Here is a 14,063-nt window from a genome sequence, read left to right on the forward strand (position 1 = left end):
GGAAGATGAATCTGGGATAACAGACTGCTGAGGGTTAGACTTAAAACAGTGTTTCAATGCTTCTTTACAGAAGAAGTTATTTTTAATCCATCCAGAATGTGAATATATTGGCATAAGCTGCTTAGTACACATGGATGGATCCCTGGCCCTATGGCAAAATAATCAAAACGACCTGGTGTCTTCATCCAGAACAGATTGGCTGGATCTACACCACGGAATCTTTCTTGTCTGGGCCCCATGGGGTCCTAAGATAAAATAGTTAATTAGTGCGTGAAATTGTATATGAAATACTGTGAGGATTGTGTTGCAACCTGCCAGGACCATGGGGCTTTTTTATATTTGTGTGGTACAGTTGTGTCCTTCTAATAATTTGCTGTGAATGTAAAAAGCAGGCCTGTTTTGCCCTCTCTCCTCCTAGACCCTCCCCAACTCTTCTCCCACCTGCCCCACATAGGAGCTGCCTCTGGCACTTGTCTTTGTGCTTTCACTGAGCTGATTTAATTTGCTAAGTTTGCAGAATACACATACTTGTTTTGGTGTGTTAATTTTCTGTCAGTTCAGTGAAACAAAAAAACTGATGATGGAGACGGCTGGGTACCAGATCTGGCACAAGTAAACCAACAGCAGCTGGTAGGAGTAGGATGGCCCATTCTCTGCCATGGGGAGACATTGCACTGTCTCAGCTGTATCACTCAAAAGTAACCTTATTCCACTTCAAATTAATAAATCATTGATATGTAACCTGTGTGCACTGAGAAGATCTTGACAATCAGACCTGTCCACTCATTAAAGAAAATTACAGTTTTTGAAATTCAGAATTTGACAAAAACTGCTAATATTTTTGCGATGTTCCTCCTTTCTCCTCATCCCACATAATAATAATTTTGAAAAGTTCAGGTCAGGTAAAAGGAAATCTGTAGCAAAGATCCTGGAAAGATTTTTAAGTGTTCTGCTTTTCCCAGGGAAAACCAAGCTTCACCTTCTTGTATTCAGTCAGATCTGCATAGTAAAGCTAAATGCAAAATAGCTGAACATCACTGGAAATAATAGTCAGGATCTAAAACACGAATGAGGTGTTCTGCAATAAAACCACTTAGAACAGTTATTTCTAAGTGGGAGTGAAGTGAATAACTAATTGCCATTTCTGAAATGAGCTTTATTCTCATGTTTACTACCCTGTAAAACAAGAATAATTCCACTGTATTTTACTGTGTTAGTCATGTGAAAGTGATACAACTGAATCAGAATTTGGGCTTCTGCTTTATTACTGGATATGAAGAGTTATGAGTTGAAACAGCAATGTGAATCCTTCTGAACACACAAAATTGTTTCATTCGGGAGGCCATTCTGGATCCAATAAAATTGTGGTTGGAACTAATTTTCTCCTTATGCTACATGCGACAAAATTGCTCTTACTGCTGTGCATGTATTTACAGCCTTTTGCACAATGGGATTCAATTCTTTTCTGGGATCCAGGTACTTCACTAATACAAATAATTATAGCTGTGGCATGGGGGCTGTATTTTGTAGTTGGACGTAATCAAAACCATGAAAGAATTATCATAATGCATAAAATGTATGGTGAAAAGACATCATGAGGCAGCATAATTCATGAACATTAATTCAGTCATACTGGTTGGGACCAAAGGTCAGTCTGTCCAGCGACCTCCCTTTGATGGCAGCAGAGAGCCTGGGGAAGATTGCGCAAACTGGACAAACATAAATTCTACTTTCTCCTGATACTCTCCCAGGCATTAAACTTTTACAGAGACTATGTGAACCAGAAATGGTTTTTATGTATTTAAGTAACACCCAATTGATTTCATTCCTATGAGCTTCTCCATTCATCCTTTGAATCCATGCAGACTTTTAGCACTGGTAGTATCTTCTGACAAGGAGTCTCACATCTTCCCTATGTGTTATGTGTTCGCTTTTAACTCCTCTTTCATTTGATACCACCTATTTCCTGTACTGGAAAGGACAGTAAATAGTCAACCCTGTTCACCTTCTTCATTTAAGAGATTTTCGGGTACCTCCAGGTCATATCCTCCAGAATTGTCTATTTTCCCACACTGAAGAGTTTAGTTAGTACTTAATTTTATGAAAGCCTGACTAAAACTGTCCCAAAAAACATCCATATGCAGAAATTAATTCATAACAGGATAAACTGACCTTGTGTTACTTTCATTTTAACCTAAAACATAGGAAAAAAATGCACAAGATTTTTGTGATTTTGAATACGTTCCAGGTCAATCTTATGAAGTGACCATTATTTGTGTCAGTGTTTCTCACTTGAGGAGAATATCATTTGAACTCTTTGAATACAGTAAGCAGACATGTGTCATTGTGCTGAACACTTTCTCGAGGATTTGACAGCTTTTTATTTCATGCATCATTCACCCCTTGCTATAGTAATCACACAAAGTAACATTTCATTAATGCAAAGTTTAAAAGCTGATAGGATATTGAGAAATAATATCTGGACCCAGGCATGTTGGTAATGGATTTCATTGTACTGTGGTACCCCAAGCAATGCTCACACCAGTGTGACTTACTGCAAAATAAATACGAGATTGAACTGGAGATTATTTATTAATTTTCTTTATGGCTGGGAAGCCACACTAAAAAAGCCAGGTGAACCCGACTCCAGTGTTGTACAGAGGCTGTAACTTAAATGGTGTGCATCAAAAAAAAAAAGACTATCAGAATATGGATTTTTGCTTTCTTCATACTGGCTATGAAGAGGTACAAGGAGAGACTCCAGTGTGAATCTTTCTGAACAGATAACATTTTCCCTCTCCTAGAGGCAGTGCCAGAAATATTGCTGACTTCTACGGTGAGTAGGATTTGCTATGACATGTGTCACTTACATTGCTCAAAAAGCGTAAGTAAGCAATGAAAATCAGGATTAATTTAAATTTGCATCACAGGTGGTGTAGAGTATTGACAAAGGATTTGAATTGCAGTTGGCTGTCAAAATGGCACACTGGTTATACAAACACAAGTGAATCCAGCATCATATCAGTGTGAGGCTGTTTGCTAATGGTGCTGAAATGGTGATGGCCTGCAAATGGTAGTATGGTCTTAATACTTATATGCACTAAAAGGCACATTCACATTAAGGGTATAGAGTTGGCAAAAGTAAGCTCTTAAAATTGCAAAGACAATTTTTTTTTTAAATGGAAAGTGACATATAAAGCAGTGTAAATGAAATTACTTCATCTAAACATTAAAAAGTGTTGTCATGAGGTAAATTTGTATTCCAGATGCATTTAGAAACTGAGGACAACTTTCTAATATCAACAAGCGTATTTTAAAGATTTAAAATCCAGTATTATGAAAAAGAAAGGAAGAAAAAAAAAAAACAAAAACCCTAACCCCAGGTTATGGGTAGGCTTTGCTTGTTAGATACATTATTTAATATAGTTTACATAAGAGTGGATTTCATTTTTTTTTGTTTTGGTAACATTTCTAATTCTGGGTTCCTGAATCCATCTGGGGTTCAAATATATCCAACGAAAAAATGAAAGTGATTTATTTCTGGGCACTGGGGCTTCCTTCACTGGCCAGATGTAGTAATCTAGTGCCGTCAGCCACAAGTATTTCTAGACATCAGTAGAGAGCTGGCAGATACACCTCAGAACTTGACAAAGACCTGGCAGGTAATGAAGGTCACCTCACTGGCTGAAGTGAGGTGACCTCAAATTTAAGCTCAAATAAAATAAAAAAAAAAAAGCTCAAATAAAAGCTAAAATTTACAAATTTACAAATACACTGGCTGAGGTGACCTCTACTCACCTCAAAGTAGGAGTTAATTTAAATGCCTGCATATGAAAACATCCTGTGTCGCTTGCAGCTGCTGCAGCAAAAAGAGATGGATCTTTGTGAAGTCTTGTGGCATATCTGCCTGCACTGTACAGATGTGTTGGATATTCCTGGGCACCCTTGGTGGCAGTAGGCATCTCTTCTGCCTTTAGTCATAACAGTTAATGGACTGTGCAGAAGGTCCCTGTGGATCTGCCTTTGGGTGCCTACTTTAGGTGAACTGAATCTCTCTACAGGCTCCAGTGACTATGCCGACCAGATCTTTGTCTGATATGAGACAGTAGACAACAGCACAGATGTAGACATAGACATTTAGTGGGACTTGGCAGTGTTAGGTTTACAGTTGGACTCAATGATCTTAAAGGTCTTTTCCAATCTAAGTGATTCTATGATTCTATGATTTAGGCACTTAGGCATTTAGGCATATGCAGACATCGACAATGAAACTCAGTCCTACCCTAGATGGTAGTTACTAAGTCAATACAGTGCCCATGGCTCCCACAATAAAAAGCACACTTAAGAAAACTACATATTATTCACTAGTATTCTTCTTTTTGGCATTTTAGAAGGTGATTTAACTCTTCAACACATCTCCTTTGTTCAGTTCACCACTGCACTATAAGAAGCTGAAAGTATTTTTTAGGACTACAGATGTATCTTCTTTTAAATGACATTATTTTTATTACAATCACTCCTCTGGTTTTTTTCATGATTTGAGAATAGATAGTGAAGGAGTTAGAGTGGTAGGAAAAGTGAAGAGAATCTACGTGGACTGTGATTAAGTAAAATAGCTCAACTCATAATAAAAATCCATCATAAGGATTGTGTTTATTTTTAAATCTTGGTAGTCTATAAGCAAACTTAACATCAGGTGTATGCTAAAAAGGCTGTCATGAATAAGGACAACTTTTAAGAATGGTATTGCTGAACTGGGATCATGAAATGGATAACTGCTGGTGATGGCAGAATATCTGAAATCTAACACAAGATAGAATAAGGGAAGTTGACACAGAAAATATGCTCCATTGTACAAGTCTGGCACCTGTGTTAGAAGCGTGTATTTATTCTCCGGGTGAAGCTAAGCACAAATTGTAAGTGCTGAGCCTCGTGCAATAACCACTTTGCATGAAGTTTCACTGTAGTCTTTGACAACTTTGTGAACAGAAAAATCCAGCTGGTGTAAAGGAATACACTAACCATAAAATGTGATGGACATGGCAAATAAGAGCTGTTCTTGCAGCTATGGCTTGGGGAAAGACAAGTCAGAAGCAGTTTTCTAACCCTTTGGGCTTGTTAAGGAATGCATGAAAAGCAATTCCAATTTTAACAACAAGATTAGCCAGGCAGACTTTAGGATAAATCATCCCTGGAGGAGGAGAAAGAAGAAAGGAAAATCTCTTAAATCCATTGAGAAGCTGGACCAATCAAGGAGAGTATATTGTCAAACACAATCTTGATAATAATTCTATAATTTTGCAACTTTGTGTCTCATTTTAATGTAACATTTTAACCTTTTCCTTAATAGAGTCAACCAAATGTATTATCTTTATTTACTCTTGTTTTATAGAAAGTGTGATTGTTAAGTAATCTGACTCACTAAAGAAATCCATTCCTTTGGATGTAGTGGCTCTCTGAATAGCAGGAAATGGCATGATCGGGGAAGGTCTACTAACCAATATCAGTAGTAGATTCCTGGAAAGTAGATACTGGTCAGTGGTTATTTTAAAGTCTAGTGACACTAGGATATGGAGAACAGGTCTTGCAAAGTGTTTGTGACAAGCAGTAAGAATGGTGGCAAGGTGATGTCTGACGTTGTGAAAGACTGTCCATGCATGTGAGACAAGGAGCAGTCATAGCTCTGCAAGTCCCTGAATGGACTGCAAAGTTGTTTCTTGAGACCTCTGATCTTCCCAGAACTCATGTGCTAAAATTGGGTTTACTACATCTTTGAAAAACAGTTTGGAGCTTGCCTATTTCTGTACATGCACTTTTTTTTTGTTGTATCCTGTGATCCAGACATTTAATTTTATTGTTGGTAGCCAAAAAAGGGTAATATTGAACACACCTTAGCTTGCTTATGATTTGCTTTTTCTATCAACTGCCTGACATCATTAGGTTTTTCCCCACCTTTTCTTCCCTTGCTTAACAAGAAAAAACATTTAAGTTGCAGTCCTCCTGGTGATTCAACACAGGGTTTTTCAAAGCATAAAATGTCATCATGTCCCCCAGGCAGTGCAGGTTACCAAGCTCTATTGCTCTGACTGATGTAATTAGAGATTTTTCTCTTAGGTGTTGTGTGTGATTACTGAAATTTTTGCAAGTCTTCAGCTGAGTACAAGTGAAACCTCCATGAAAATGACAAACTAAGAAGTTTAAATTATTCATTCATGCTTGAAAGTCTTTACTTATTTTAATAAGGGCAAGAAAAATACATATGCTATTGAAACTGAAAACTGAGGGTCAATACTCTTTCATTGAAAAGCTTTCCCTGAAGAGCAATATTTATTATAACTTATTAAGCTTTCTGACTGATGCTGTGCAATATACAATGAAACAAACTCAGCCCAGAGGAGCTCTTCCAGTCATAGTAACAAAGATCAGTTAAGGGTATAAATATGGCTGCAGACAGTGATAGTTCACAATGTTGGTATGGAGATGAAAACAAAGTTCCTTCATGAATTCAATTTAGGTAGGGGAAAGATGAGCGATCTTCTGGTCTCTTACAGTGATATAGGGCAAGGTTTTGGCAAGGCTCTGTGGAAAAGTGGATTTGGGAGGGAATTATATCAAACTCCAGTGTATTGAAGGTGGTCCTCTTAGGCAACGGAGGACATAAACTAGGGGGGAATGAAATGAGGAAATGAGAAAATGAGAGGAAGTGGTGCAGTAGCATCCAGCTATTAGGAAATGAACACATTTCCTTTCATACTTTGTATGGTATAAACCATAAACTCATCTTTACAAATACTGTCTTAAGTTAATGAAGGTGTATATTAAACTCCTTGTTCATGGCAAGGAGCAACTGAGAATTGTCATTAGTTTGCTGCTATCACCTACTCCTTCCTTTTCAGGTGTATATGCATTCTTACTTCCTTGAAATTGTAGTCATGTCTTCCTTTTCATCTGTATTATGTTATTTGATCTTCTTGACCTCTTGCAAGTATTTCAGAAGACTCTTTCCATTAGTTGTGTCTGATGGGTCTTCCATTTTGACAATGTCTTTCTGAAAAAAACTAAATAATTGTGTGGTACTGAAATTAACAGTACATTATCTCCAGCACGATGACAGCAGCATGACAACTTGCAAATTAATGGTAAAATAGATTATCACCCTTTCACACACATTTTTGAGATATTTTGCAACATTATTCCTTTGTACAATATAAAGTCAGGAATGTGTTAAATGGCAGCATAATTTATAGCTGTTTACCAGATACAGCATATTTTATTAAGGTTCACAGGCCTTCTATATCTTGTCAAATATGTGAGGAATACTTGATAAACCATTTTAGAAAGTATCACAGATGCAAACAGCCAGTAATAGAGCCAAAAAAGTTGCTTCTGGGCACATTTCTTAAACCCAGATGTTGATGGCTCTCCTATACAATTTTCTTTGCAAGTTTTCTTTTGTAGGCCAGTTTCTGCATCTTATACAAGAAGTATTGTCCCATGCTTTGTTTTATTCAATTATTTTACTATAAGGATCTTAGTAGTAGTATTTCACTGTCTTATGCCAGTGCTCAGAGATTCAATCAGAGCTGGACTTTATGATACAATGTTTTATAAATTATGTGTGCAATTTACTATGGGCTGTAAAAAGCTTATTTGCCAAGGAGCTCATGATGTAGAGGTGAACAAATGTCATGAGGCTCTTGTAGCCACTTCCTCCACTGGAATTAAATCTACTATGAATGCCTGGAAAGCAGTGTCCTTCCTCCAACTCAAAATAAAACATTTTTCTTTATTTTTTTTCTATTACACAGTATGAGCAAACAGTAATAAGTCATTCTCATCTCCTTGTCTCCTTTCGTCAGGAAATTGAATGTTTACCATCACAGTAATATTCATTCTTGAGTTCTTGGACTATGTTGCAAGTCCTCTAATTTAGTTGTGGTAGAATAGCAGTCAGCAAATGGTTAACACTTGTCAAACACAAAACTATAATATGGATATGGGTAAAAAGTTGAAATTCTTCCAAGATTTTTCTCTCTGAGTATAGTCCCAAAATGAAATTCCAGGATTACAGTTGCATATTCTTTTGCTTTTAGACAGGCAACAGGTTTAAATTAAGTTGTCAAGATTGGGACTGCTTCCCCAAACTCATGTTCAGCTAAGCACCCTAACCTCATCCTCATTTCACTCTGGGTCATGGACTAGCCTTTACACGTCCATGTCTCCATGAGATGGGAACCCAGGCTCTCAGGCTGGAAGGGAGTTCAGCTGCACAGACTTTCTAGATGTCTAACATGTTGGGGTTTGGGATTTTTTTTTTCAGAATGTGCTGGAGCTATCACATTACAAAGCTTTAAATTTTGAAATTTGATCCAAATTTGGACTGATGTTGATGAAGGCACCAAAAGACACATTTCAGCATGCAGAGAGATGAGTGAGGATAATGAAGGGTGGTAGCAGCCTGAGTACCTGTCATGTCACACCAAAATCAAAGCTCTTGCTTCAAAAACTAGTAGCAACAACTTTATGAGAAGAAAAAGCCAGTTCTATTGAACGTGTTCTAATTTTTCTTATCCCCAATCCAGCCACAGACGATTACTTTTCACTAAAAATTGTGAAACAGTGCCTGTAGCTGGAGGATTCATCAGCAACATTTCCAAGATATGCATCTTCCTGAACAATACCAGAAATAACTCTTCCAGTATCGTATTCATATACTTCTTGCTCACAGTAAAATGCCAAAAGATTAACCAGATACCAGTTAATTGGTGCTTCGTGGATCTCTTTATAGCTGAACAGGCAGTTCCGACTCTCTACAAGAGTCAGAAACTGATTGCTCTGCTGTAATAATGTCTCTAACTACTTCAACAATTAAAATCATTGTAGGGATTGTGTGAAGTGTATTTATTACCGTTGTTAATTGGAATGCATGAATCAAAAGAGGAAAGCTGTTACCCTGTGAGCTGAACCTGATTTCTCTGAGTACAGTGAGATTTATCTTGCAAGGGAAAATATTGTATAAATTCAGATTATTCTCCCCAGTATTTACTATTTGTGTCATGCTAACATTGTCCTATAATTATTTTTAAGAATTGCTAGTCTCTGCTTTACTCTGTGGCTCACCTGCTTTTTTAAATTCACCAGAGGATAAATTCAAGGAACTCTGACATATTCTAGGGTCTCTTGTGTCTCCTCTGCCAAATAAACCTGGTCTGATCATGACTGTTAACTCTGTAGTTTAAAAGGAAGTTTAATAAAGAGCATTAATGCGGCAACCCTATCTGAGTTGTGCAAGCTCTTTATATCTTTCCTTGTACATTGCAGAGTACCTCATTTCCTATATTACGGTTCCTGTTTCATACAGATCACTGCTGGTCTCATTGTGGAGACCAAAGTGAATCTGTATGTCTGATTTCATATACCCAAGGACATGTGCTTGTGTGTCTTTAAAAATATTGATTTCTGGTGGTGTTGTTAAGATTATGTTCACATCTCCTAACTAAGAAATTGAGATGTCAATAACACCTACAATCCAAGTATTAGTTAATTTCTAATTGTTTGTGGTAATTGTCATTATTTTTATCATATTTTATTCCAAATAGAAATAGATTAAGCTGAGGATTCTTCATGATATCAAATACTGTATGAGAATTGAAACTTCTGTGACCACAGCAAGAAGTTCCTGACATACAGCATCCTTCTGAACAATACACTCTATTCACCTCCAAATCTGTACATTTGTAAATCACTGTTATAAATTTGGGAATTTTAGACTTGTTAGAATGGAGATGAAACAGCCTGAACCACTCTGTAGTCTCTTTTTTCTTTCCAGTACTGTGAGGATAATTAATTAGATCACTTCTACATCTCCCTCAGGTTGCTGTCCTGCTCCCTCAGGTTCTCTGATTTCCTCAGAAAAGGTCCTCAGACTGAAGGGCACTATGGACATTTACACAGTGACCCATTCCTATCTCATTTTACACTGTCTCCACAGCTCAGAGTATTGGGCAAGACACCTAAAGCACACGTATTTATGGCACTCAGTAAAAACCTTCTGATCTGGCCTGTCTGCAGTGTACATGCCCTATAGCCATGGTTCACTTACGTAGGATGCTCAGATTACCACCACCCTTCAGTATCCTCACTCAGCTTTCTGCAAAAACACGTTGCAACGAAGTTGTGAGGTTAGGAAAGGGTAAGAAGGGGAACAAGAGAATTCAAGGAGCTGCATACCAGAAGGTGAGATTATGATGAACTCCTGTGGACATCCTGGCCACTCTGGGGCCAAACTGGAGCCAGCATCACATGTGGTCATGTCCTGGTTGCTGTTACCCATAAACTGGCCTTTTGTGTCTTGGTGCTTGCAGGTATGTGTCACAGCATCCATGAGTAGACTCATTATCCTCTGGAGAATCTCTGAAGATGACAGTACCAGTAGAGTCCACCAGGAAGCTCTTGAGCTACTAGGAAACAAAAGCAAGAGAAATATTTATATAGAAACCATTCCTGGGAGCAGAGCACATTAGACATAGGTCATTGACAGAGCACTGAGGGACACGCTATTTGGTTTACCTGAGTAATGAAAACTTAAACACTACCAGGGTGCACAGGTTGTGTGATGGCTTCTTTCTTGAGGAACTGGTGGGAGTCCCTAAGGCAGGAAGGCTCTTTTGTGTCTCAAGTAGTTATTACCATTTTTGGCCTTGCTTAGAGGAAAATGAAATGGGTAGGTAAAGATTAGATATGTTTTCCTTTAAAATTCTCATTTTTGATAGCGTATATGAAGATAGGATAGAATTTTGTAACTGTTTGTTTGAACAGCTAAGAATCCATTTTAGTCATGCATTTTTCTAGATTGTATCTTCCACTGTAGTTTCTTCTACTTTACAATTGCAGTGCTGTTTTTTGTAAGTAAGTGCATAAAAATAAAGTGTTATTGTAATGTTTCTTTGAGTAACTTAATGACTACATTTTTGAGGTAACTGACTACTGTAATTATGTAATGCATATTCTGTGTACAGGAAGCTTTGTGCATATAACTTTAAAATACATTGTAGGCGTTGAGTTACACTTCCTTTATATTTTTTTCCCTTAGTAAGATGTGACTTTTCCACTATTTTGAATACTTTTGGTGAAGAACACGATAGAAAAAGTAAACATGCCAATGTATTCTTAGTTTAGATTTGTTTGTTTTTTCCCTTGGGCTTTTTAAAATCTGGAACTGATACACAATATTTTGTCAATAAGTCTTAGATTTTTTTTTTTAATTTGCATTGTGGTGATGAATAAAGTATGCTCACTTTTTAAGAAAAAAAGCTACCAGTCCTTGTGATTACTAGGACCTAAACTGAAACGTAAATTTAATATGAATGAACTATTGACAGAAACAAAAGCTATCAAGATTTTAAATTCATCTTTTCATTTCACCAAGTTAATGAAGAAATATCCTTATACCAATTTAAGTGAGCTTTTTCTCTGCTGAACAATTCAACAAAACTTTGAAGCCTGCATGTAGTGGTAAACAGTAAATCTAATTGGCAGTTTTTACCACATTCAGATTAGAACTTTGTCTACTTCTTACTTTTAGTCATTTTACTCTGTTGAGAAATGGACTCCAGAAGTATATGTATGTCAACCTTCCCACAAAAAAAAAAAAAAAAAATTTACTGCTAAAGAAAACAACTCCTAGTCTTTTTCCAGTGGCCAAATGATCTCAGCTGCTTCTTATTCTGTTGTCACAATCTTCACCTTTTCTTTCATATTTCTCTAATTCAAGAAATAATATATTGACAATATTAATGTGCCAATACTGTATTCACAGATTGCATTAATGGGCCTTGGGTTGAGAAGGTGAGGACACATTGTTCTGTAAATCCAGACATATTCCTTTATAAATAGGCACTAAGGCAGGATGTAGATTAAAGGGCCCCACCCACTGTTCTGGGCCGCTACGCTCATTACAGCATCTAGCCAAAGCTGTCATCGGCATGCGGATGGATGACAGACTTTCACTCCATAAAGCAGACCAGGTCTATATCTATGGTCTAGAGGAACAAACTTCTTTGGAGCATGCAGGTGGGATAGAGGCCGGGACAGTGAAAGCAGCTGGAGAAGGTGGGACTTTTAACAGGGTTCTGCTAGATCGACTGCTCTGCTTCGTTAGCCTGTTGTCCCTGCTTTCCTCATTATCCAAATGATTACTGTGGTCTTTTGATCACATATATGTGACCAACACTAGATCTAGCATATCAGAAGTAGCCAGCTATTGGAGCAATAACCCTTGGGTAAATACAGCTTTGCTGTCTGGAGTGCTCCCCTAAAGTAGGGCTGGAGGCTGTACAGTTTTCTCCATGTAAAAATGGTTGCAACTAATTGGTCTAGTTACAATTGATAGACCTTCAAAGCAGTATGAATGATAATAGTTACAATATAAGACCTTTTGCTGTCTCTTGATGTATGCTGCTGTCCGTGTTGGCTTACATGATGCATCCCCTCCTACATTGTCAGGTACAGTTGTAACCAGAAAGCCACAGAGCTTTCTGTCATTCTAGGTAGGAATATAAACAATTGGACAGAAGATGGGGAGGTTGGCTGGCTATGCCACATCCCTAGGGAAATGAATAGGCAAATCTTATGCATGTAAAAGGTTAGAATTAATTATTAAATCCTTCTCAGATTTGCATGTACAGGAAGAACATCAACAATCATTTTCCACTATCATTTTCAGTTGTCTTTGTTCCTAGATATAAGGTGAGCAAACTGGGGCTGGGCTAGTCAGATACCATCAGGTCTGCTCAACTTCTTGCACAGCTCCACAAGCTAATCAGGCAGAGGTGACCAAAGCAGCAAGATGTTGCCACCAGCTCTTATCATTTCAATAAGTATTGTAGGTATTGAAGTTGTTGTTGGATTGATTGGAAATGGATTTATTACAGCCGTTAATATCATTAACTGGATCAAAAGCAAAAAAATTTCTTCTGCTGATATGATTCTGATCTTTCTGAGCACGTCAAGATTTATCTTGCAGGTGATCATACTGATGTACATTTATAGTCTCTACTTTGCGGATGTGTTTAAGTTGACTTCCATGTACAAAGCTTTCGGTACTGTATGGATGTTTGTACACCATGCCAGTTTGTGGTTCAGTACCTGGCTCTATGTACTCTACTGTGTAAAAATAATCAATGTCACCCAATGGCTGTTGCTGCAAATCAAGCTCAGAATAGCTGGGATGGTCCCATGGCTGCTTCTAGGATCGCTGGTGATCTCTTCTGTGACTTCTCTTCCTTTACTATGGATTACACCAAGCACTTACCTCTACAGCTCAACAGGGAACTGTAAAGAAAATAGCACAGCACTTATCACTGACTGGGACAGTTCGCATCTCTACTTGTTTCTTCTTTACTTTGTAGGTTGCTTTTTTCCTCTAGTACTATCTGTAGTAACCTCAGCCCTATTAATTACTTCTCTATGGAAACACACCAAGAAGATGCAATGTTATATAGATACTTTCAGGGATCCTTTGATAGATGTTCACCGAACTGCCATTAAATCCATTATTTCTTTCTTGATCCTGTATCTTTCCAGTTTTGTAGCTCAAGTTCTGTTGATACTGTCGACTTCTCAAAGTAAAGATGTTGTAAAAGTTGCAGTATCCTTAGTTGTAGCTGGGGTGTATCCTTCCATACACTCTATTATCCTGATCATAGTCAATTCAAAACTGAAATTGGCATTCAGGATGCTTTGCCAGAATCTTAAGTGCCATTTGGAAAATATGACTCTATGCCTCATACTATAGCTTAAGAGAAACACTCTCAAGTAATAGATCTGGAATCAAGACTTCTATGCATTCACTGTTTCATCGCCTTTTTTCTTAGTCAGTAACTTTCATCTTTCAGAGATTTCTGTGATTAGACCTCCTTAACATTTCAGAACATCTGAAATAACATGCATTTTTACCTTCTTTTCTACACCACTCTTGCTCCCTCAATCTCATTTAATAAAGAGTGAGAATAAGAATGCACTGAAAGGAAAAAATGCACTTAAATAATAAATCAAGTACAGGA

At 37.6% G+C, this 14,063-nt stretch overlaps 1 protein-coding gene across 1 annotated transcript; it reads left to right on the plus strand.

The window, feature by feature from the left end:
• The first annotated feature begins 12,847 nt into the window (after nt 1-12,847).
• On the plus strand, nt 12,848-13,795 carry LOC140650584 (taste receptor type 2 member 40-like). The gene has a single exon (XM_072859145.1). It carries the CDS (start codon nt 12,848-12,850, stop codon nt 13,793-13,795), a length of 948 nt encoding a protein of 315 aa, XP_072715246.1.
• Nucleotides 13,796-14,063: the final 268 nt, after the last annotated feature.

This window comes from Ciconia boyciana, chromosome 1 (genome assembly GCF_034638445.1).
Source record: "Ciconia boyciana chromosome 1, ASM3463844v1, whole genome shotgun sequence".
NCBI lineage: Eukaryota > Metazoa > Chordata > Aves > Ciconiiformes > Ciconiidae > Ciconia > Ciconia boyciana.

What these genes read in the sequence shown, in the direction of transcription:
- LOC140650584 (XM_072859145.1), top strand. Translation starts at nt 12,848, where the DNA reads ATGTTGCCACCAGCTCTTATCATTTCAATAAGTATTGTAGGTATTGAA.